General features: G+C 35.1%; 1 protein-coding gene and 1 pseudogene across 1 annotated transcript; one reads left to right on the forward strand and one right to left on the reverse strand.

Moving 5' to 3' along the window:
* The first annotated feature begins 10,841 nt into the window (after nt 1-10,841).
* LOC131483826 (olfactory receptor 6C2-like) lies at nt 10,842-11,685 on the forward strand (annotated as a pseudogene).
* A 7,857-nt stretch (nt 11,686-19,542) lies between these two features.
* LOC131483995 (olfactory receptor 6C75-like) lies at nt 19,543-20,484 on the reverse strand. Its single transcript, XM_058682291.1, has one exon. It carries the CDS (start codon nt 20,479-20,481, stop codon nt 19,543-19,545), a length of 939 nt encoding a protein of 312 aa, XP_058538274.1. The 5' UTR covers nt 20,482-20,484.
* Between the last annotated feature and the right edge of the window lie 4,557 nt (nt 20,485-25,041).

The raw sequence follows: 25,041 nt of genomic DNA on the forward strand, positions 1-25,041 counted from the left end.
ACAATATTAGAGCTTCCTTCTATTGGGAAGGAGGAAATAGGGGCTGAGGTGGGGAAGGAGGGTCCAAGGGAGGTAAGACAGGCTTGGGAAATGGGGACAGGGAAACATTCACATGGGTCTCTTTCTGCACTTCCTTTTCTATCCTATTGGTCTATTTTTCTGTACTATTGCCAATATAATTCTGTTCTTTTTCAGGGGTGTTTGTCTTGTTTTGGTTCTCTGAATTTTCATATAAATTTTAGAATCAGATGATTAATTTATAGGAAAATAATTTGCTAGGATTCTAATGGAATTTGTTTTAAATTGAAGGGTCAATTTGGGAATAATTTACATTTTTAGTTTTTAATTAAAAAATTTTTTTAAAGTTTGAGAGAGAGAGAGAGAGAGGGGGGGGGGAATGAGCATGAGCAGAGGAGGGGCAGAGAGAGAGCAAAAGAGAGGATCCCAAGCTGACAGCACAGACCCTGATGTGGGGCTCCATCCTATGAACTATGAGATCATGACTGAGCCACCCAGGTAGCCTAACAATTTACATTTTTATTTTATTATTTATTATTTATTATTTATGTATGTACATATTTATTTTTGGTGCAAAAATGTGGTTTATTAAAGCACGGACATGACCTGTGGGCAGGAAGAGCTGCCCCAGGACCATGAGGAGAGACTGGTTATATACTATGGAGTTGGGGAGGTAAAGTCCAGGGGAAGTTTCCAGTGAAATTTCCATATGCTAAAGAAGACTCATAGGATGCTGGAGGCCTAGCTATTGTCAAACTAAGGTGGTTTTTCCCTTTAGCAAAGCATTAACATTAAGACAGTAAGGAGTTACTGGAGAAATGTTTTACTTTGCCTGCCTCTAGTATCTGTCAATGGGCTGCAGGTTATAAGGAAGTTTAGTTCTATCTGCAATTTCTTTCTGTCTTTGTTTCCCATATCACTATGGAGGGGTGATGGAGACTTAGGTCTTGCAGGACTGTGATCTCTATCGGTTAACCATTTGTTTTTCCCTTTGTTCTTGGGCAGCCAGGAGTGCCTGAGGAGTATCACAATATCCCATTGGTGGGGGTTGCATCCTGTCAGCTTGCCTTATCCTCCCTCATCAATAATTTTTTAATAAAGTAACATTATGTATTAGTTAATGCCCTCCCAGGAGATGAAAATACACATAAAATGTTATGAGAAGCAAGCGGGGAGCAGGAAGGGGGGGGGAACAATTTAGGCAAACATTGAACTTCCTCATTTTAGAGCTGTGTTAATCTCTTTACAAATGTGCTTTCAATTTTACTTGATTGTTTTAGCAGTAGCAACTTGAAGCTTCAAAACCCAGAGCTCTGTGTAGCAACTGGTGGTAGGGGGTTTTTCTCATTAGACTGAGAGACCAGGAGACTTCACACCTCTCCTCCTGGCATTAAGGGGGTGGATGTTCTGCAATTACCAATTCAAGGAAGAAACAAAACAAAAGCAAATACATTTCAGCACGGGCTTGCCCTACCCAGATCTTACTGAGGTCTTTTATTTTTGTCTTTGGTTGTTGTTTGTTTTTTGGTCTCCAGCTCCAGTCCAAGGGCATATTAGCACTATGGTTCCTCTTTTCCACGCCTAGAAGAGAAAACTCACAGGAATATGGTGCCCATGTTTTCTTTCTCCACTCACTTCTAATCAGAATGTGATTAACTAGTTCAATGATCAGTCAAGAAGCTGCGCTGCAGGTTTTTCCTCTCTCCTTTAATCCTCCTTGCTTCCTCACTGGTTATTAGACAGCTGTTAATATTAAACAAAGTGATTTAATCACCTTCTGCATTTTATAAGCTCTACCTTTTTTCTTTCTTTTTTCCTGTAGCAGATTTAAGGCGGCTTCTTAGTAGAGACCTGGCCCTGTTCTGAACATTTGGAAGAAACAGTTTTTAAATATAACCTACCAGAGTGATTCCTACACAGATGCTCACCCAAGCTGCTTAGTAACCCAGACAATACCACAGTCATCACACTCACGTGCTCCAGAAAGTTTCCAACTAAAAGAAAAAAAAAATCATTACTTAGCCCTGAAAGTCAGCACCTGAAAACAACAAATTAATTGGGAATTGGACACAGGTATTTACAAAGGTTCAAATGCTCTCTAATTAATTTTAAAATTTTGTCTTAATTTAAAAAATATAAATATTGGTAACTTTGGTAGACAGAATAATGGCCCCCAAAGATGTTCATGTCCTAACCGGTGCATATATTACCCAGAATCGGTGCATATATTACCTTGTTTGGCTGGAAAAAAAAAAAGTCTTTACCTATGTGATTAGGTTAAGGGTCTTGAGATGGGAAGATGGTTTTTGGTTATCCAGGTGGGCCCAATGTAATCACAAGGATCCCTATAAGAGTGATCCTTCCGGCTGGAAGCCGGAAGTGGGTAGGTGTGTGGTTGGATGTAAGTGCGTGGGTTGGAGCGTTGCAAGGAAGCAGCCATGAGCCACGGAACACGGGAGGTCTTTGGAAGCTCCAGAACCGTAAGAGAACAAGTTTGTGTTGTTTTAAACACTAAAGTTGTGGTACTCTAGCGGTGAGTCACACACAGAGAGTCGGGACATTTAAGCTTTTCTTTCCAGGAGGCAGCTTTCTTCGTGCTGGCACAGGCCTATGGGGCTAAGACCCTAAAGGCTAAGCCCCGAACATAGCAGGGTGGGAGGTTGCCTATTGTATAATTTTTGCTTCTTTGTCTCTCATATATGGTAGCATACAGTTGTCAATTTACATTTTTAGAGTAGTGACTGTTCCAATTCATTAACATGGTATCCCCATTCATTTATTTGGTTATTTTAAAATTTCAGTATTTTATAGTTTTTTCTTTTGGGTGCATATGTGTGTGTTTAGAATTGCACATGACTCATTAGATTTATTTATTCGTTCTTTTGGGTGCTGGTGTAAAGGAAATCATTAAAAGTTTTTATCTTCCCAGTTTTCATTCCTATATAAAAAGCAAACATGTTTAGTGAGTACTAATTTTGTATTCATGAACTTTAAGTTGCCTTATAAATTCTGAATTTTTTTCCTTAGATTATTTTGGATTTTCTACATAAAAACAATTTCATTTCTAAGTAAACTTAGTTTTGTGCATTTCTTTTAAGTTCTTCTATTTCTTTATTCCTTTCTCTCGATTTATTGTTCTGGCTAGAGCTTCCAGGACACTGCTAAGTAGAAGTGATGATATCAAATATCCTTGTCTTATTTCTGATCTCAGAAATAAACTATAAACATTTCAACGTTAAGTATGATGTTTGCTAGATATTTGTGGGAATATGGGTATAGTTTATCAGATTAGAGAAGTTCATTTTTTATTTGTGAAAGGGTTTTATCATGAAAAATATGGAGTTTGATCAAACTTTTTTGAAATTTATTGAATCATATGATTTTTATATTCTATTAATGTGGTAAATTACATTAATTTTCAGATCTCAAATCAGCCTTGGATCTTAAGAATTAATAAAAATTTATCTTGGCTTATCATATTTTTATTTTTTTATTTTTTTAATATGAAATTTATTGTCAAATTGGTTTCCATACAACACCCAGTGCTCATCCCAACAGGTGCCTTCCTCAATGCCCATCATATCATCCTTTTTATATATCATTGGATTAATTTTGTTAACATCTTGTTTGAGAATTTTGTGTTTGATCATGAGTGAGATTATCCTAAATACTCCCTTCTTGTAATGTAATTGACACTTTTTTTAAGAAAGTTTTATTGATATGTAATTCATATACCATGCAATTTACCCATTTAAAGTGTACGATTCAATGGTTTTTAGTATATTGTGCCACTATCACCATAGTCAATTTTAGTATATTTTTGTTGTAGTGTGACCTAAAATGGGAACTATCCTGCAGAATATGCTGTATGCCCCCCAAGAGGAATGTGTATTCTGTTGCTGTTGGGTGGAATGTTCTGTAGAAGTCTGTTAGATCCATTTGCTTTGTAACGCTTTTAGATCATCTGTTTCCTTATTGATTTTTCTGCCTGGATGTTTTATCCAAGAAGTTGGGGTATTGAAATTTCCTATTGTATTTCTGTCTATTTTCCCCTCAGTTTTGTTAATATTTGATTTATGTTTTTGGGCACATGTGTATTTATAACTTACATTTTCATGATGAATTTTTTGAAATATAATTTATTGTCAAGTTGGCTTACGTACAACACCAGTGCCCATCCCAACAAGGGCCCTTCTTAATGCCCATCACCCACTTTCCCCTCTCCCCCACCACCCATCAACCCTCAGTTTGTTCTCTGTATTTAAGAGTCTCTTATGGTTTGCCTCTCTCTGTTTGCGAATATTTTTTCTCTCCTCCCTTCCCCCATGGTCTTGTGTTAAGTTTCTGGGGTTCCACATATGAGTGAAAACATGTATCTGTCTTTCTCTGACTGATTTATTTCATTTAGCATAATACCCTCCAGTTGCATCCACGTTGCTGCAAATGGGATGATTTCATTCTTATTGTCAAGTAGTATTCCATTGTATATATAAACTACATCTATATCCATTCTCAGTTGATGGACATTTAGGCTCTTTCCATAATTTGGCTATTGTTGAAAGTGCTGCTATAAACATTGGGGTACATGTGCGCCTATGCATCAGCACTCCTGTAGCCCTTGGGTAAATTCTTGGCAGTGCAATTGCTGGGTCATAGGGTGATATGCCCCGATTCGAGAGACAGCCCCCCCCCCCCCCCAAAAAAAAAACAATCCACCAGAGTCAAAGCCAAGCGGCAAGCGTCGTTTATTTTAGGTTTGAACCCGGTCCTCCTCGCACTCGTTCTCGGTGATGCTAAGAGGCCCCGAGGGAGGATATTACAGCTTCTTTTATAGACAGGCACAAACAAGTTAGGGATTTTTTTGCAGTTACAGAGTTGTTATTGGTTGACATTTAAATTTGAACACTCAGCAGAACTTGATTGGTTCCCGCCTTTTTTTTTCAAACCACTCAGCAGAACTTGATTGGTTCCCACCTTTAGGTCAGACCACAACTGGGCACCCCCTGGCTGGTTCCGGGGGGGGGGGTCTTTTCTTTGCAGTTGTGAGTACACCTGGTAATTTTTCTCTTAGTCTCTCAAGGGTAGTTCTATTTTTAATTTTTTTGAGGAACCTCCACACTGTTTTCCAGAGTGGCTGCACCAGTTTGCATTCCCACCAACAGCGCAAGAGGGTTCCTGTTTCTCCACATCCTCACCAGCATCTATAGTTTCCTGATGTGTTCATTTTAGCCACTCTGACTGGTGTGAGGTAATATCTCAGTGTGGCTTTGATTTGTATTTCCCTGATGAGGAGTGACATTGAGCATCTTTTCATGTCAGTTGCCCATCTGGATGTCTTCTTTGGAAAAGTATCTCTTGTCTTCTGCCCACTTCTTCAATGGATTATTTGTTTTTTGGGTGTGGAGTTTGGTGAGTTCTTTATAGATTTTGGATACTAGCCCTTTGTCTGATATGTCATTTGCAAATATCTTTTCCCATTCTGTTGGTTGCCTTTTAGTTTTGTTGATTGTTTCCTTTGCAGTGCAGCTTTTTATGTTCATGAGGTCCCAATAGTTCATTTTTGCTTTTAATTCCCTTGCCTTTGGAGATGTGTCATGTACTTAACACTTACGAACTATACTCTGAAAGTAGTTGAGATGGTAAATTTTGTTCTATATATTTTACTAAAATTATAAAAAGTAAAGCATAAACAAAACAAAAATAAAAATATTGAGGGTAACCACAAATCATACAAAAACAGTTAAATCTCTGAAAGTGAGCAATTTGAAAGAAAACTAGTAAAGTCACTATTAAAATATTTACCTCTGTTAATAAACATTTGAAAAATAGAACAGCATGGTTCATTTTAAAAGTATAAAGTGAGAAGAATATATATTAAAAATATGTAAGATTCAGATAAATATACATTTTTTCTGAATATATCATGAGATTCTATGCTAAAAAAATAAAGCATGGCATAAACACAATTAAAGACCAACAAAAGAGTGGGGAAAATATTTGCAACACACATAACAAATTAAATTGTTAATATGCATACAAGTAGTAATGCCCACTTCTAGGAAATCCTGTAAATAGACAAAGATGTTCAAGAATGCATTTTGCATCACAGCTGATAGTTGATTTAAAAAGAGACAACATGAATTTATAATAAAAATTGTAGAACCATTTGATTAGTTCAAAGTAGTTATTTTTTATAATGGTGAAAAAAACTTTTTAGAAATTACAAAGTTTCAACTGTTAGGATTGATTTCTAATTATGATGGAATTCTCCAAAAAGAAATATTACATGGTACCTAAATGATACAAATTTGTAATTATTGAGATAAAAAGTTTGAAGTTTTTAATTATCAAGTAATCTGAAAAATATGTAAAGAATGTTTCATATTTTAAAATATAACAATATGAATATATTTACATAGGAAATTTCTTAAAGGCTGTAATCTGAGATATTAGGGTGGTTATTACATTTAAGTTTAACTTGTCTATATTTGTTTATAATGAGTCATTTAAGGTAATAATGTTACAGAAGGAGAAAAGGGGTAACTGTATTCTGTCAGCAGCTATTAGCAGCTATAGATGTTATTGAATAAAAGGAAGAAATGTGTAAAAGTCCTGTGTTGAATATCATTGTCGAATATTCAGGTCTCTGAGGACATGGTCCCCAGTCCTACATGTTTCAGGATCTTTGCCAAAAGATTACACAAAAGATTCATTAATAACATTGGAACCCAATTCACCTGGGACTTGTGTTTATTCACTCATGTTTGGCACATGAAACATCAATCTTGATAAAATTCTCATTTTTATTGATTTTGGAAGGCCCAAATATCAGGGTTATGTAAACCAGAGGGAATTCTTGGTTTATTCTCCCAGACTTTGGAGTAGCAATTACCTTTCGAAATAGCACAAATACCTTGGTAGGAAGGTCTTGGCCACATGTTAGAAATGAAATGATTGGATAATCAATACCATCCCAGAGCTGTCTGTGAGGTGAGTCTGGGTCCATGAGTAAGAGCGACCAGAAGTCCACATAAAAGCCCATACAAACATAATCTTGTATGGGCTTTTTTCTAATCCTCACGATACTCAGGGATAATCAACTAAAACCATTATGTCTATGGTTTTTGAGAGACTTAGAAAATTATTTTCTCTTAGAAACAGTTTCATATGTCTTGCCAAAATTAGATGGAATAGTTAATTGAATTATAGTTAAAAGAAACAAGAGTTCCTAATTTTTAGTTGATTGAAGATATTGATAAGTCTGGGTTTGTGCAGCGTTGAATATCAGGTCACCTAAAAATATGTGAAATAAAGGACTTCAAGAAGCAGCCCTGAATTGCAGATTATCTGCCGATATAAGTAAGGTTACCCTTCACTCTAAGATGTTCAGTTCTCTAAAAGACCTAAGAAGTAAATAGGTGTGAATCAAACAAGGGTGTCAATTTATTTTTCAAGATATTTAGGAGCAAGGACATGATCTAGTTTCCAGAGTTGTGTAAGGCATCAATTACATGCCTCAAGTATGAGGAAAAGAGGGGCCGGTGGACTATATATGTAATCCTTTTCTATATCTGGAGTCTATTTTTCACTTACTAAATCTACTGTTAATATTCATTTAATCTGTTGTTACTTGTGTGATACATTCTTGGGAGTGCTCTCAGCTCCTCCTAAAACATTACAGCAGTCTTTCATCTCTTTAATGGAGTCTAAACACTGGGAGATTTACTCTGGGAAATGGGCGGGTGGTGTATAGACAGTATCTCCCACTTCTGGAAGAAAAGAATACTTTAAAGCAATTAAATGAAGCCTTCACATAATCAGTTACTTGGAATTTCCAAAAGAAATTATGGGGTTTTTCCCTCCCAATTTATTGATGGCCTTAAACAAGCCTTGGAGAGTGAAATAATTTCAGCTGGTGTTAATGTAGTTAGTTGATGTTGGCTGAGGAACAATTCCAGAACAGCTTTTGGTCCAAATCCAGAATTTAAGTTTCTTTAATCTCTGGTGTTAATGTTTCTGATAAGTATATTGAGGAGGCATGAGTGGAAACCGTGAAAGGAAAGCTATTTCTGTGTCAAACACAGTGATAACACTTTTTGCCTTAATGTAGGTATTATATATGGGCTGACAGATCGGGCATGGTGTGATTTAAATGTCACTCAGAATATTTTCCCCACCAAACATAAAAGCCAAAAAGAATTCCCTAAATTAGAGTCAGGGATATGGAAAAAGTAAGAGGTGTCAGACTAGTTTTAAAATTGAGTCAACATAATAAACAATATAACATGATCTAGGTCTGAGGGCAAATATTATCTTTAACTCTATATCAGACTCCTTTAATTTTGTGGTTATTACATTAAACAACATAGAAATCGTATTTCTGACACTTTTTTTTTTTAACATCGTCTATTAAGCATAGGGAGTAACAAACCACATAGAAAGGTCATAAATGTGGTTTGTTGTAATTTGGAAAAACTCCTTTGAAGATCCAAGCAGGATACAGGAATGAGTCACTAAGAGCCAGTTACAGGTCAGAATCAGCAAACAGATGGAGAAATGGGGAGGGGAAAACCATAGATGATTAGATGACAATGTTTTTTCCAGGCAGGTAGTCCATGTAAGATGACTACCACATAACTGGCTCTCACTATGGTGTGTTTTTAGAGTCCATCTTTGTAGCTCTATCTCACCAAACAAACAAAACTTACCCCTTGTTAGAGTCAGGGAAACAGCAAAACTAAGTGAAAGTACTGGCAATGTCAAGAGAATTTCAAGAGAAGTCTAAACTAAGAAACAATATAGCTTGATATCAATTGTTAATATATAGCAATAAACATTAGGTTTTGGTCTTTGTATAGCAGAGTAAGACAAGGATCAATAGAAATACAGAAAATGGGGCAATCCGTTTTGAACAAATTCATCTAGAGGGAATGTAAAATTTCCAGGGGCAGGTGTCTAACATTCAAAGATCATTATCAAAATGCACATTTTGAAATATCAAATTTTATGTGCTAAGTTGAAGTCATGGGATTTAATCAGTTCTCAGGAAAAGCACATACAGAAGCAGCTAAGAGGATTTAGGGATGAGGTGTGAGAAATATCAGTGTTCCAAAGGTGAGTAGGGGAAGAGATAATTACAAAAGAGAAAATAGAAGGGTGGGGGGGGGGACCCAACCAGGAGTGTGGATATCATGCAAACAATGTGTCAAGAACCTCATAAAAAGGAGTGATTGACAAGGAAAAGTGCAAATAAAATGGCTACACTTCACCGGTACTTAAATATCAGGGAAACTCATCAAGAATAGTTTCAGTGGTGTGGTGTGTTCAGGAGCTGTATCATAAGGAAATGGTTGGAAGTCAGGAATCAGAGAAAATTATTAGAAGCTAAGGATAGAAGTTCGATTGGTGAATGCATTTAATACTCAGAGCTGATTATAACATCAGTGACTTGCTAAGAAGGTCTAAGTATTTCAGTCAGACAAATAGACTGAATTACAAAGCATTAAGGCTATTCTTCAGTTGTGTACAAAACATTTTCTCACTTATTAGTGAATTTGGTGTGTATCAAAATGTTCTCTGTTTTGCGCCAAAGTGGGACAATCAGTAAAAATCAGATAAGGGCAACAAAAATTTGAGAAAATCATGGGAAAGATCTGGGAAAGAATTTATTTTATTTTTTAAAAAGTGTATTTTTTTATTTTGAGAGAGAGTGAGAAAGCAGGGGAGGGGCACAGAGAGAGCGAGAGCGAGAGCGAGAGCGAGAGAGAGAGAGAGAGAGAGAGAGAATATCCTAAGCAGGTTCCATGCTGTTGGCACAGAGCTTGACATGGGGTTGGAACTCATGAACAGTGAGATCATGACCTGAGCCGAAAACAAAAGTTAGATGCTTGACTGAGTCACCAAGGTGCCCTTAGGAAATAATTTTTTTATATGGAAAATGTCTTTTGTAGATTAATTTTAGGTTTGGTCATGGCAGTGGAACAGTGTCCTTAGCTGCTTGGTAGATGGATATAGAAACATATAGAAGTGCCATAACCACTTCTCATGTGCTTCCCATTTATCCAGTAAAAAAAAAAAGCTTCAAGCAGATATTGAAATGGAGTAAAATTTCAATTAGTGATAAGGGAAATATTCTTAGAAAAAAAGATTCCCTGAAGTTTATGATTTCATTGCCATCAGGCTTCGAAGAATAAATCTATTCTAATGGGTAAAGTCCAGTGTAAACTTCAAAATCATAAAAAATCGTTTTACTTGGACTATAAAGAATCCCTAGATTTATTTTTCTCAAATATAGATCATGACCATTTAGTAGAATATGAAGTCAACTTGGTGATTTTGCATTTATTTTTGATGAGATAAATTAGAATAGAAAGCATCAGAGAGCAAGGTAGATTTTTTGGACATTTTTTAATTTCAGTAATATGCAAGTGTGTGTATCTATGTGTGCATATACACTGGACTGTACTATAAAATGTGTATCTTACCATAAATTGTGGTCAAAATATTTGAAAGCTAAGTTTCAAGCATATTAAATGACATGACAACAGAACTGAGAGCATGAATTATTAAAAAAATGTTCATTATCAAAGAAAACAAAATACTATGTGTAAAGTACATTGTTTGGCTTTTCTAAACAAACCCATTGTAACCTTGTTTCTATCCTCTTCTCAGCTCTTAAGTCCCTCAGTTTTACCTGAATATTGGGCAGAAGTCAGGACCTAGGAATCAGAAACCATACTTCCCTAACCAGTTGCATCCTTCTGGGATTGACAGATAACACTCAACTACAGATTCTCATTTTTATATTTCTACTTATCACCTACATGTTGAGGGTAACCAGAAGCCTGACTGTCATCATTCTCATATTAATGGATTCTCACCTTAAAACTGCAATGTACTTTTTTCTCCAAAAATTTTCCTTCTTAGAAATCTTATTCACTTCTGCTTGTATTCCTAGGTTCTTGTACAGTATATCAACAGGTGATAGGACTATTCCGTATAATGCTTGTGCATGAAACATTTTCTTTACAGATCTTTTTGGTGTAACAGATTTTTTTTCTCCTGGCCTCCATGCTCTTTGATCGATACGTAGCCATCTGCAAACCCCTTTGTTACATGACCATCATGAACCACAGGGTGTGCAAAAGGCTTATCTTCTGCTGTTGGATGAATACTTTGACCATTTCCCATCACTTAGCTTGGGATTGGACCTGGAATTCTGTGACCACTTTGCCTGTGATTCTAACCCTATTCTGAAAGTCTCATGCTCAGACACATGGTTCCTTGAGCAGATGGTTATTGTCTGCTGTGTGTTAGTCTTCATCATGACTCATGTGTGTGTGTGTGTGTGTGAGAGAGAGAGAGAGAGATTTTGCTCTACCTGTATACCATCAGAACAACTCTAAGATTCCCCTCTGCCCAGCAAAGGACAAAAGCTTTTTCTACCTATTCTTCCCACATTATTGGGGTTTCTATAACCTATGGCAGCTGCTTCTTTGTCTCTATCAAACCTTCAGCAAGAGATGAAATGACCATTAATAAGGGAGTGTCTATACTTCTTCCATTTCCCCCATGTTAAATCCATTTATTTATACTTTGAGGGACAAAGAGGTGAAACAAACCTTTAAGGACTTAGTCAAAAGATTTATGTTGTTCTCAAAGAACTAGGGGAATGTTGAAGTCAGGATCCCTAAGCATATTTTCTTTTTTTTTTTTTTTTTTAAATTTTTTTTTTCAACGTTTTTTTATTTATTTTTGGGACAGAGAGAGACAGAGCATGAACGGGGGAGGGGCAGAGAGAGAGGGAGACACAGAATCGGAAACAGGCTCCAGGCTCCGAGCCATCAGCCCAGAGCCCGACGCGGGGCTCGAACTCACGGACCGCGAGATCGTGACCTGGCTGAAGTCGGACGCTTAACCGACTGCGCCACCCAGGCGCCCCCCTAAGCATATTTTCAATTTTTATCCCATTTTGTCTCTTCCTGATCTAGACTTGGGTTTCCATTCAGCACTGACTCTAATTGAGTCACCCTTTGCCTCTCCTTATAAGCCAACCTCTTTGAGAATGATAATTTTTTTTTATGTTTTATTTTATTTTATTTTTATTATTTTTTAATATATGAAATTTACTGTCAAATTGGTTTCCATACAACACCCAGTGCTCATCCCAAAAGGTGCCCTCCTCAATACCCATCACCCACCCTGCCCTCCCTCCCACCCCCCATCAACCCTCAGTTTGTTCTCCGTTTTTAACAGTCTCTTATGCTTTGGCTCTCTCCCACTCTAACCTCTTTTTTTTTTTTTTTTTTTCTTCCCCTCCCCCATGGGTTTCTGTTAAGTTTCTCAGGATCCACGTAAGAGTGAAAACATATGGTATCTGTCTTTCTCTGTATGGCTTATTTCACTTAGCATCACACTCTCCAGTTCCATCCACGTTGCTACAAAAGGCCATATTTCATTTTTTTCTCATTGCCACGTAGTGAGAATGATAATCTTTATTAAGAAAAAATGAGAATACTTGATTCAGGAAATCTAAGCATGACCTCACTCTTAAACTTTCTTTTACCAATGCTGAAAGGATTGGGAAATGTATCATAAAATATTGGTGTGATAGTACACATCATTCCTCCAGAAAAAACCTACTCAGGACGAGAAATAATATTAAAAAGAATCAATACTTTTCTAAGAGTAACAAGCAAAAAAAATTTCAAAACTCAAAATATATTTTAAAACAAGGAATATTCATAAAAATTTAAAATTTCAAAAAAGCATTTACTGATGAAGAAGCTTTAAAATCACCAAGATTTGGGGTGCCTGGGTGGCGCAGTCAGTTAAGCGTCCGACTTCAGCCAGGTCACGATCTCGCGGTCCGTGAGTTCGAGCCCCAGCCCCGCGTCAGGCTCTGGGCTGATGGCTCGGAGCCTGGAGCCTGTTTCCGATTCTGTGTCTCCCTCTCTCTCTGCCCCTCCCCCATTCATGCTCTGTCTCGCTCTGTCCCAAAAATAAATAAAAAACGTTGAAAAAAAAAATTTAAAATCACCAAGATTCACATATTTTGGATGGATCCAATCCAATATCATTTATTTAAAAACTGTCAAAGGGACATGAATTAAATTAAGATGAAGGGAGAAAGGCACTAGTAATTCCTACTAAGGAATTAAAGCCTGCATTGAAATGACATAAAACAGATTGATACTGACATACTAAATGAAATGTTACATCTTGAATGTAGGGTATTTAAATTAAGCAAACAGATCGCATCAGGTCCAAGGGAACTAATAAGGCTAGAAGAGTGATAAATAACCAGCAAGCCAAATATACTACAAATGGAGAAGAGAGAACATATGAATATTAATATCAATACAATGATTTGCTTTTTAAAAATGAAATCCTTAGTCATTTCAGGGGCGCCTGGGTGTCTCAGTCAGTTAAATGTCCGACTTTGGCTCAGGTTTGAGCCCCACATCGGGCTCTGTGTTGACAGCTCAGAGCCTGGAGCCTGCTTCAGATTCTCTCTCTCTCTCTCTCTCTGCTCCTCCCCTGCTCACATACTCTGTCTCGGTCTCTCTCTGTCTGTACCTCTCAACGATGAATAAGCATTAAAAAAAAAAATCTTTAGTCATTTCAAGAGTCAAAAATATGCACCTGATGATAACTCTCAAGGAAAAATCAGCATTTAGTTAAATTTTCCCCCAACTTCTACAGTTCATCTTATTAAAACTTCCTTTGATCCTTGTTCTTTTACTTCAGGCCACGCTCACATTGTGGCCTGTGTAGGCAGGGGTTTCCCCCCTTTTCTACCGCATCCCCAGGGTTCTCCCCTTGAAATGACATTCCCACAAGGAATCTTTATCTTACTGTTCCACTACCACCACCACCACCACCACCACCACCACCACCACCACCACCACCACCAAGCCTGGTGAGTCCTACCCATTATACTATCATCACCACCTAGCTCTTGCTCTCATAACTCTTATCAAACTACAATGTCAAGTTTCTTGTCTTTGTTCTACTCTAGATGGCAAACGCCTTGGGGAATGTCTTTATTCCACATGCTAAAATACGTTATTCCTGGCACTGAGACAATTATTAATCCCATAGTACATAACCTTCCAATATGGTGATTTGATACTTCTGACAATGCAAAATGAGAATTTTTATGTGAAGGTAAAAAATACAAAAGTAACATTTGACATTAATTTGTGAACAAAGGATGAAAGACATGGCTTGTAGGAGCTATCCTGTTAAAATATCTATTTAAAAATTTCTGAATGAAATTGAAGGAAAGTCACAATTTATTGAAAATTTATAATACTGAGAAACCTGAAAATATCCCTGCAAATTATATTTATAGTCATAATTTATACTGGAGAAATGTAGAGAAATCCAAGTTTAGAAAAATGTTCTGTCACTTACTAGCAAGAGTTCTAGGATTTAAAGCTAGTTTTATTGATTTTTGGAAAGATTCTGTTCAAGTAAATGCATCTGCTTTTCCCAGGGCAGCAAGATGATTTCAAGGAACATCCCAAGAAATATCTTCCAGTACTAAAATTGAGAAAGATTTATATCATAAACAACGTACAAAGATAAAAGTAACATGGGATGCATTATATGTATACATATGCATTATTAATACTATGTTAATAATAAATGATATTAATATAAATGGTTAATATACTATAAAAATAAGATAAAAAAATCAGATTACCACTAAGATATAGAAATAACAAATGGGAATGGAAAAAGAAGTAAAAGCAAGAGAAGAGGAAAAAAGGAAAATGGCCTTATAACCTGGATCTTCAGCTTCACTGAGGAAAACCTGGTTCTAGGCTTTTTTCTTGGTGTTAATTGTCTGTTTCATGACAGAGCCTCCTACTGTGAGTCCATAAGGAGACAAAAGGGCCCTGCATGAATATCTCAAGATCTTAGAGTGCTTAAGAGAGAGGTTCTCCAAGTTCAGTCCCCATTTGTACCAAAAGTTTTTAGCAACCTTCCAAATTTCAATCAGGCAAAAGCACTGGGGCAGCCATCCTCACCCTATGGGTATGGTTTAACTTCAGATTTCTAAAATATTTAGCTTCTCTGATTTTTTGGTTCTGCCATAACCTAGGCTACTAATTCATCAGCTTAAATCTAGGAGATACATATACTTCAGTTAAGATTTAATCTTTGCTTTTTTTCTCCACATGGGAGTTTCTTAGCCTACCTACAACACTAAGATGGGGGAATAGAGTTTAACTTCTGAATAGCAAGAGCTCAGTATCTAAATTTATATAAGTGCTGTCACATCATGATTTCTGACTTGTTTAACCAAAGGTGACACATCATTTTCTATACAAGTCTGGTTAATCTTCTGGGCTCTCTCTCAACCTGGTCATATATGTAAATGTTGTCCATGATATTAGTTTTCCAAACCATAACATGGCTGCTAGTTGGTATTAATCACATGTTTCCTCAATATGTGTTCCAAACAAATTGGGAAATAGGCACAGAAGTCAGACGAGTATAAAAATTTGCTTCATTCATGATAAAAGTAGATTGAAGAACATGGAAAAGATGAGTTTGTTTAAACGGGTCTGATTTACCTGCTAAATTAGAACCTGAACATTTCTGAAATCTCTAGGTGAGGACATATTACCAAAGTGAGCTAACTCAGTGGCAGATGGAGGAAACAGGGCAGTGTGCTTGTCTTATATGTAGCCACTCACGAGCAATGATTTTTACCCCAATCTCAACAAGCAGATAAATTTTGTAGAAAATGATCCAGTAATCTAGGTTTTAAGTCACTCTCGAATGGGAATTTTTAAAGATTCACATAAGGAGACAAGATATAATAATTATAAACATATTAAAATTATTTTTCTCTATTTCCCCTTACTCTTCTATGTTTTGGTTGGCATTTCATCTTCTACTGTTTCACCCATAAATTCATTGCATTTTATGCCCAAGTTTATCAGTAGGTGCATCTAACTGCTAAGAAAATTTTCTTTTACCTACCATCAGGCCAATATCAGCATTATCAATAAATTGTAATAGCTTCTCATATCCAGTGTGTATTTTTTCACAATTAAGGTGTTTGAATCAAAATCCACACAGCATATTTGGTTGTTTTGTTACTTACAACTTTTTTTATTCCCTTATAGTCCTTTCATTTTTTTCTCCCCTTGCATTGACAGATAAATGACAGCATTTGTAGTGTATAATGTCCTTGGTTAAATGATTGCTTCCTTATAGACTTGTTTTTTCATTACCAAATTACCGCTTATATGCTAATTATATTTATTGATTACATCTAGATTTGTATTTTTAGCAAAAAGTTGATAGAGGAAGCTATATGCTTCTTATTGAATTACATCATGAGACTTGTAATGTCTGTTTGACCTACTTTCAGTAATACGTAGATTGATCAGTGTATCAGTCTTGGCACCCTGATATCTCTATTATAAATATCACCATCAGTATTTCACAAATCATTTTTAGTACATACTGACACATTGTCTAGATCTATTCTTGCATTAAGAGGTCCAAACCGTTGTATCCTTTGATAGCTCAGCTGGTAGAGTGGAAGACTGAGGGTTAAAGAGGTCCAAACCACTGTTTTATTTTGTATTTCTGGGAATTCACAACTTTTTTGATAAACTATTTGATTACCTGAAGTACATTATATACAGGCAGAGAGGATAAACATTTGATTCCTCCTCTCGGCTATCCATGTCTTGTTGTAGTAATTTGATGTCCTGGCAACTTCCACTGATGATCAGTCGTTTTTTTTTTATAATGCTATACACTCAGGGATTTTTATATATTTGATAGGTTTCTATATGTTACAGTCATTATTATATTTTTTATGCTCAAATTGTCTCATTTTAGGCTAGTAGGTACAATCCAAATTGGTTCCTGTGTCCTCATGATATACATATATATATATATATTTGCTTCCTTTTCTTCTGGCACAAAAAGATGTTCCAGGCTCAGTTCATATGTTTCCTACCCCTAAGGTGGAAAGAGTTCTTTTTCCAAGAAGACCTGGTTCCTTTCAGTGGGAAATAGTATTTAGAAACTACACCTTGCTACCAGCATTGTTTGCAATCTAACATGAATAATGGGCCCCAATTAGTGCCAAAGAATTTACACCATTTAATTCAACAGTTTTAGTTTCTGTTCTTAGAGTTCATTTTCTGAGTGCATTCTATCTTCGTAGTTCTACCAATTAATAAGTGGCTCAATATACTACATATATTTGCAAAACTTGATAGCTGCTATATTTTCCATAAATTTAAAGAATATGTCCATTTAATAACTTGTGTAAGGCTTAAACTGCTTTAGGTCTAAGTATTCTACTTGTATATGGTGTTTATATCACACTTTTTAAAAAGTTTATTTGAGAAAGTATGAGCAGGATAGGGACGGGGTGGGGGGGTGGAGAATCTTAAGTAGGCTCCATACTCAGTGTGGAGCTCCACGTGAGGCTTGATCCCATGACCCTGGGATCATGACCTGAGCTGAAATCAAGAGTCTGACACTCAAGAGTCAGACACTCAACTGACACAGCTGCCCAGGTTCCCCTGTATTACATTTTTATATGCAGTTAATCAACTATTTGATTGCAAATACAGACTGATCTTGGAATTAATACTAGATCGTAAATACTTCTTCATATCTTGCATTGTAATACTATCTCCACTGTTACTGTATGTGGAAATGTTCATTTGCCAGACATTCAGATCTACTTACTATAAAATACATACTTGTCCTAGACTTAATTTTAAACATAGCCTTGGGTAGCTATTTTTTAATCAAATTGTGTTTTATATTTTCATCCTCTCATGATTTTAGTAATCAATCTTGAAATAATTTTAGGAAATACTTAAGTATTTTAGCTATTTTTTCACAGAGCAACTAGGTATAAATACACTAAAATTTAGTTTTGATTTTGACAGGCATTCTATATGTCAAAGAGAAATATTTTGCACCTTATGTTTATTATTGACTAACATATGGGGTTATAGTATAGAACATATTTTCAAACTCATGTCATCATGTATGCTTTCATTTTTGTTTTATGAACAGAGCTAAATTGTTAACCTCACATAAGTTTCCAAGAGAATAGGCTCTAAGAGATATTTTCCCCTACTCTCAGATACTCCTGTAGACCAATTAAAAATTCCAAAGAATAATATAGGAGATTATGCCAAAAAGGAAATAATAGAACTTCAAATGCAAGTATTAATATATTTTGTATAAGCCCATTTTAGAGGCAATATAATTATCTTCTGCAGAGACTCTGAATTTGACCTCTGACGTTCATTTGATTTTTTTCCTTCAATAAGTTATACACATCAGTCTTTATCTTAGGGAATGTGCATTAATGTTTTCACATTTTCTTTCTCACATTTCTTCAAAGTATAGCAATACTTTACATTAAAACAACTTGGTTAACAAGAAGAAGAATTTCCTGATTTTTCTGAGAATTTATTCTATATTGCTGTTATTACCAGTAACATCACCAAAGAAAGGCTCAATTAACTGGAATAGAATATTAAAAGTGCATTTTAGGTGTGCTTGGGTGGTTCACTTGGTTAAGTGTCTGACTCTTGATCTCAGCTCCGGTCTTGATCTCAGGGTCATGACTTAAAGCCCCATATTGGGCTCCGTGCTGGGCATGAAGCCTACTTAAAAAAAAAAAAAAAAGGGCAATTTAGCATTTATGGGAAAATGATGATTACATTCAAATAAGAAATGTTTTTGATACAGAAAATAGATTTATTTAATCAGGAAAATTCTGTGGAACAGGTAGAATATACTTTAACCTCTAAAGTAAGGCAATGAAATAAATTCTTACATTGTAATTCAATTCACTGGCATAGGTAAACATCTCCTTCAGGAATTCAAAATTTTAGAAATTTAATGAACATTTTCAGTTGGGATCATATAGAATCTGATTATTATTTTCTCATTTATGACATATACAAGGATCAAAATTTATTATCTTACAGAAAGAAAAGCATTTTGTAAAATTATTATAAATTTTCTTTGACTTTATAATTTGTGCAATGTGCTCACACATTAAAAAATGACATTTATGAAACATAATATTCTCCATAGCATAAAATGCTATCTATTATCAGTGAACTGTTTTCTTGATTGAAAATTGACTTTGTGATCTGTTTCAAATATTCATTTTTGTCCTAAAAATATGATTCCTATCACAAACATTCCATTTACATGCCATATTCTGGAAAGGCTTCTAACATGAAAGTTCATACAGAGACTGATTAGACATTTGTTTCATACAGTATGATCTGTGAAAAATAATCACATTTAAAATTCTGCATTTCTGAAATCAATAAAGAAACAGATTTGTGGAATAGAATTTCTAGCCAGAAATAATAGCATGGAAGGAGTCCCAAAGTGGGCTGAAATTGCTAATCTAATTTGAAAATATGTACAGAGTAAGACAAAATAAGATTAAAAGGGCAACATTTTCATTCATTTTTCCCTTCATACTTTTTTAGAATTTTCTCATTTGTTTGAAGCAAATAAGACTTTCTGGACCATATCCTTAAAGGCCTGTTTCACTTGCTGGTTTCTTAGTGTATAAATGAAGGGATTCAATAAGGGGGCAACTGAGGTATTGAGCACAGCTACTCCTTTGCTTAAAGTCACTCTGTCATTTGCTGATGGTTTTATGTACATGAAGATGCAGCTACCATAAGAGATGGAAACTACAATCATGTGGGAAGAACAGGTAGAAAAGGCTTTAGTCCTTTGCTGAACAGAAGGGAATTTGAGAATTGTCTTGATGATGTAGCCGTAGGAGAGAATCACTAACATCAGTGTGACCATTAGTGTCATCACGGCCAAGAAAAATGACATTAGCTCTAAGAAATGTGTATCTGAACAAGAGATCTGCAGGATGGGAGAAGAATCACAAATAAAATGATCAATGACGTTGGAAGCACAAAATTCCAACTTGAGTCCCAAGATTATTGGAGGAAAGATGACCAAGAATCCAGTTACCCAAGAGCTGAGTACAAGTTGGTAGCAAACTTTGTTGCTCATGATGGTGGTGTAATGCAGAGGTTTACATATAGCCACATAACGATCGAAGGACATAGCAGCCAGAAGGTAAAATTCAGTTACTCCCAAAAAGATAAAAAAAAATAACTGAGTCATACAGCTCATATAGGAAATAGTCCTGTCCTTTGTCACAAGGCTCACCAGGAACCTTGGAATACAAACAGTTGTGAATGAGATTTCTAAAAAGGAGAAATTCCGTAGGAAGAAATACATTGGTATCTTTAGGTGGGAATCCAGCAGAGTGAGAGTGATGATGGTTAAGTTTCCTGTCACACTCAACAAGTAGGTAAAAAATAGAAAGAGGAAAATTACAACCTGCAGTTCAGGGTCATTTGTCAGACCCAAAAGAATGAAGTCCGTGTGGATTGAATGGTTCCTCATTTCTCTTATCGGTTTTAACAAAGCTACACAAAGAGTTAAAAAAAAAAAAAAAAGGTCCAGATTAGCTATTAGAGTCAGTAAGAGCAAAGAGAATGAGAAGCTAACATTCATTGATCACCAACAATATACAATGTACTGTTTGGAGATTTACATAAATGTTCTTATCTACAGCAAACTTCGAGTGGAATATTACAATCCTCATTTTTTGGAGAGGGAAATTGAGGTTCAGATTAAAGAGTTTGTCTGGGATGTGTATCTAAATCCTAGCTTTCTAAAGTTGGTAAATTTTTAACAAAGATAAATACCCAACACACAACCCAGACAATTCATTTGAATATTTGGGTGAGATCTAGGCATTTGTGTTTCTATGAAGTTTACAGGTTCATAGCCAAGTGGAGAAGTATTGTTAGTAATTCAGTTGGGAACTGAATCCAAAACCATTTAAATACTACACCTTTGTTCTTTTTAATTCTATCCTACTGAATATCCAGTATAAGATCTTAGCCTCGAATACACGAATAGATTTCAGAACATTCACGAATGCACTTTAATTCTACGGAATTGTGTGTAAAGAGGGCACACTTTTTTTTTTTTTAAAGGGCACATGACACAACATGTTTAAGACTCACTAGAATATATGTTATTGCTTCATAAATGGCAGCAATAAGAACATAATTCAAAACCTATGCCATTTGGGTGGCAAATCGGAAAATTGCAGATGGGCCTGAAAATCATAGAACATAGTCACAGCTTCTTAGACTAAAAAGAAACTTCAGAGATCATTTGTCCAATCTTGTACATAAAGCTAAAATCCTCCCTACAAAATTAAGGAAGGTATGTAGTTATTTAGATTTTACTTTTAACACAGTAATTACGATAATGGATAGCTTTGAAGAGTAAGAAAAACTTTGCAACACAAACAAATATAAAGGGAGAAATTGTTCTGTAAATTCAAAAACATACTCTTAACAACCACATTTTAAATAATGGTTTTCAATACCCTAAAACATTTTAGAAATTAGCTATATTGTTTATAAGATCTATATCAAGAGTCCTTTTCCTCCTTCTCCTTTAGAATGTTTTGTTAGCCAGATTGTAGACCAGTTGGGCTATTTCCTTATGGAATTTACCATTAAAAACACGATCCCTAAGAAACAAAAAACAAAACACAAGTAAGCAAAAACAAAATGCATTTTCTTTTCTTCAGAATTATCTTTATCTGTGAAACTTAGGACTGCTGGTAATGACTTTCTTTCCTAATACAGTCAACTCTTCAACTGTCTTTTAATATCTACTATATACCTAAAATTTCTACCATTTTATGTTTATTTCTTTTTCATGGTTCTCATGTCAAAATTTATGCCTGCCCAGAAAAATTGTGTATTGCTTCTTTAATAGTTTTCTCCTCGTTTGATTTAAAAAAATAAAATAAAATTTGACCTAGTTCAGAAGGTTGTCTGAATATCACAGTGATTTCCAGAATCAAGTGAGAAAGTATTTAATATAATTCATGATACCTTCTGTCTAAAGCTGCTTTGTGTTTATTGGCTGTTAAATGGAAGTAATGTATTCCTTTTCACATCTATTCTTGTAATCACCATCTTCATAACTATTTTTTAAAATTAATGAATGGAAAAATATTTCTCTAGGAAGGTATAATTAGACAAAAAATTGATACATAAAATGTAGTAAAATGATGGTCATAGACTGAATATTTCTCTTTCTAAAGATCATTTCATTAGTCTTTTTTCCTCAACTTATACATTGCTATATTAAATTTATATAATAAAAAAAAGCAGTGGACAGATTTAGGTGCATTTTGTAAATAGGTACCTTTTATACATTTTTGTATTTCTATACCAAAAAAGAGTAAAATGTTTAACCAAAAAGAAAAAAATCAAGCTTCTTATAAATATCTGCCTTTGATTACCACAAAATTACCTTAATTTCCAGTTAAAAATAAAAGATCCAAACTCTTAAGCATTTACCTTAATTCCTGTGTTTTCCCATATTTTCTTCTAGGATGTGAAAAGGCAAAAAGAAAAAAAAGTAGCTAATGATGAATTTTGAGTGTACTCAAAGCCTAGACAATATCGTTTTAGTAAGAAATTGAAAGAAAAAGGACTTTAAGTTGTAACTTAATGCAAAAAGGTGGAATATATGGTGTGTTTTTGTAAATTTTCCACTTTTCACCTCACCCTTGTGTGTAAGTTTGAACTTAGACCAGTTCTAGATTTGGATACTACTATATTTGATTTTATTTTTGATAAGATAAATTCTCTAGCCTTACTATGAACACATCTAGGTTATATCTATTATTAATACTAATGAATTTCAAGTGAAATTCATTTTTATATTCTTTACATTTGGAAATGGAAATGGAAAAAAAATCCAGGAAAATCTGATAAGAGTGTTGTTATATCCAGTAGGTAAGGGGATATTTCATTGTTAATTTTACATGCTAAAAATGAGTGTTCTTATATCATTTAATTAATTGCACACTCAAGGGATTCTGAGAAGGAAAAGGAAAACAATACAAAGAAACCATTACCCAGGGATTAATAATCAGAAGACACTAATGATATATGATAAAAGTAACTTGTATAGCACATTGTAATAGAATATGAAGGGTCAGTATCTATGACAAAGCAAATAAGAGCAATTAGTGGGTCATGACCACATTCATTTTATTCCATAATTTAATATTTCAGGTTGGAGGTATATAACCCCATTAGATTTACCACACTTAAAAAAATCTTTCATTCAGAAAGTCCTTGTTAAAATGGTTGCAAGGTTACTCATTTTATCATATGTTGTGGCATGCTTCAAGTTAACTGATTTGAGGATCCATTATCTGAGAACATAAAGTCCAAAACAATGTGGAGAGCAGTATCCTAAGATCCAAAAGAAACATTACTAAATGAAATGAGATATGAGGTTAAGTGGTGATATGAGAGTTGTATCCAAGAAGTATAAAACATAGGATACTTCTAGTGGCATAGAAATTAGGGAAGAATGACAGTCAGACATTAGTAACTTTAAGGTATTTCTCTTAAATTTGTTAGAAAAATAAAAATATTAACAGACAGGGTGCCCCAATTCTTGCCACATAAGAAATAGAAAACCTGTGACCTGGAAAAGAAATCCAGCTTAACCTGCTAACATACCTTAACGCAGAATGGGAAGGGTTGGACATTTACATGAACAGTGAGGCCATCAGGAGGCACAAATGAAAATGAAGCCCATGGTGCTGTTGGAAAGATGTATCAGGAAAATAGAGTTCTTGTTCATAATGATGGCTTTCTTCCAGGCACATAATAGGCATTGTTTCTGCTAATTCCTAATAGAACAAACTGAAATATAACTCATTACATGATTACTTGCAGCTCTGAATTACTCCTGATGGTAGCATTCTTGCAATGATAAAGAAGAGATTTGATAAACCCAAACTTTAAGTTCTTCCATTAACTGAGCCTGAGAGATTTGAACTTACACTAAAACAATTCTAAAAGAAGGCATCATAATTCTCAATAATGAATAAGCTAGCCCTTTTGTAGAAAATATGAGAGAAAAGGGAAATATTATGTCATAGTAAGAGGGAAAGGAAATACCTGAGAAGAGCAAATATTCTTTTATGAAATTTAATTGTAAGGAATATGGAAACATTGAGAAATGAATAATTTGTGCTCAAAGAATAAACGAAGGCATTCCAGCTATGAAGTAAAAGGTATGGATAGGAAAGGGAAAATATGGATTTTCATAATGATAGCACAAAAATGAAAGCATATTTTTTGTTGTCTTTGAAATATCAGCATTTATTATGTTTTAGAAAATCAAAATGAAAGATTTTCTAGTCCCTCCTCTCTGAACAAATTTTGAAATCCAAGGAATGGGTCGGCAGAAAGTGGTAGTGAATTGTTTTTTTTTTTTTCTCCCCTGCATTTATTGAGTATAACTGACATATAACATTGTGTAAGTTAAACATTTTTTAACATTTTTTTATTTTTTGAAAGACAGAGACAGATTGTGAGCAGGAGAGGGGAAGAGAGAAGGGGGTCACAGAATCCAGAGCAGGCTTCAGGCTCTGAGCTGTCAGCACATGGCCTGAACTCACAAACCGTAAGATCATGACTTGAGCCAAAGTCTGATGCCTAACCGACTGAGTCACCCAGGCGTCCCTAATATGGTGTAAGTTTGAAGTGTACAATGTGTTGATTTGATACACTTATATATTGCAAAATGATTACCAACATAATAGCTAATACTTCTATTATGTCACATAATTACCATTACTTTTTTTGGGTCAGATTCTTTAAGAGCTATTCTGTTAGCAACTTTCTAGTGTATAAAACAGTATTATTAACTATAACAACGACCCTGTATATTAGATCCCCAAAACTTAATTGTCTTATAAGTGGAAGTTTGTACCCTTTGGCCAACATCTCTTCATTTCCCCAAACCTCCAGCCCTTGCTAACCACCATTCTACTCTGTTTTTAAGAGTTTTTCTTTTTCAAATTTCACATATGAGATTATAAAGTATTTTGTCTTTCTCTGTCTC

The sequence above is a fragment of the Neofelis nebulosa genome, chromosome 8 (assembly GCF_028018385.1).
Source record: "Neofelis nebulosa isolate mNeoNeb1 chromosome 8, mNeoNeb1.pri, whole genome shotgun sequence".
NCBI lineage: Eukaryota > Metazoa > Chordata > Mammalia > Carnivora > Felidae > Neofelis > Neofelis nebulosa.

Bases quoted from the DNA above. Each gene is read 5' to 3' on its own strand.
- LOC131483995 (XM_058682291.1), bottom strand. From the start codon at position 20,481: ATGAGGAACCATTCAATCCACACGGACTTCATTCTTTTGGGTCTGACA.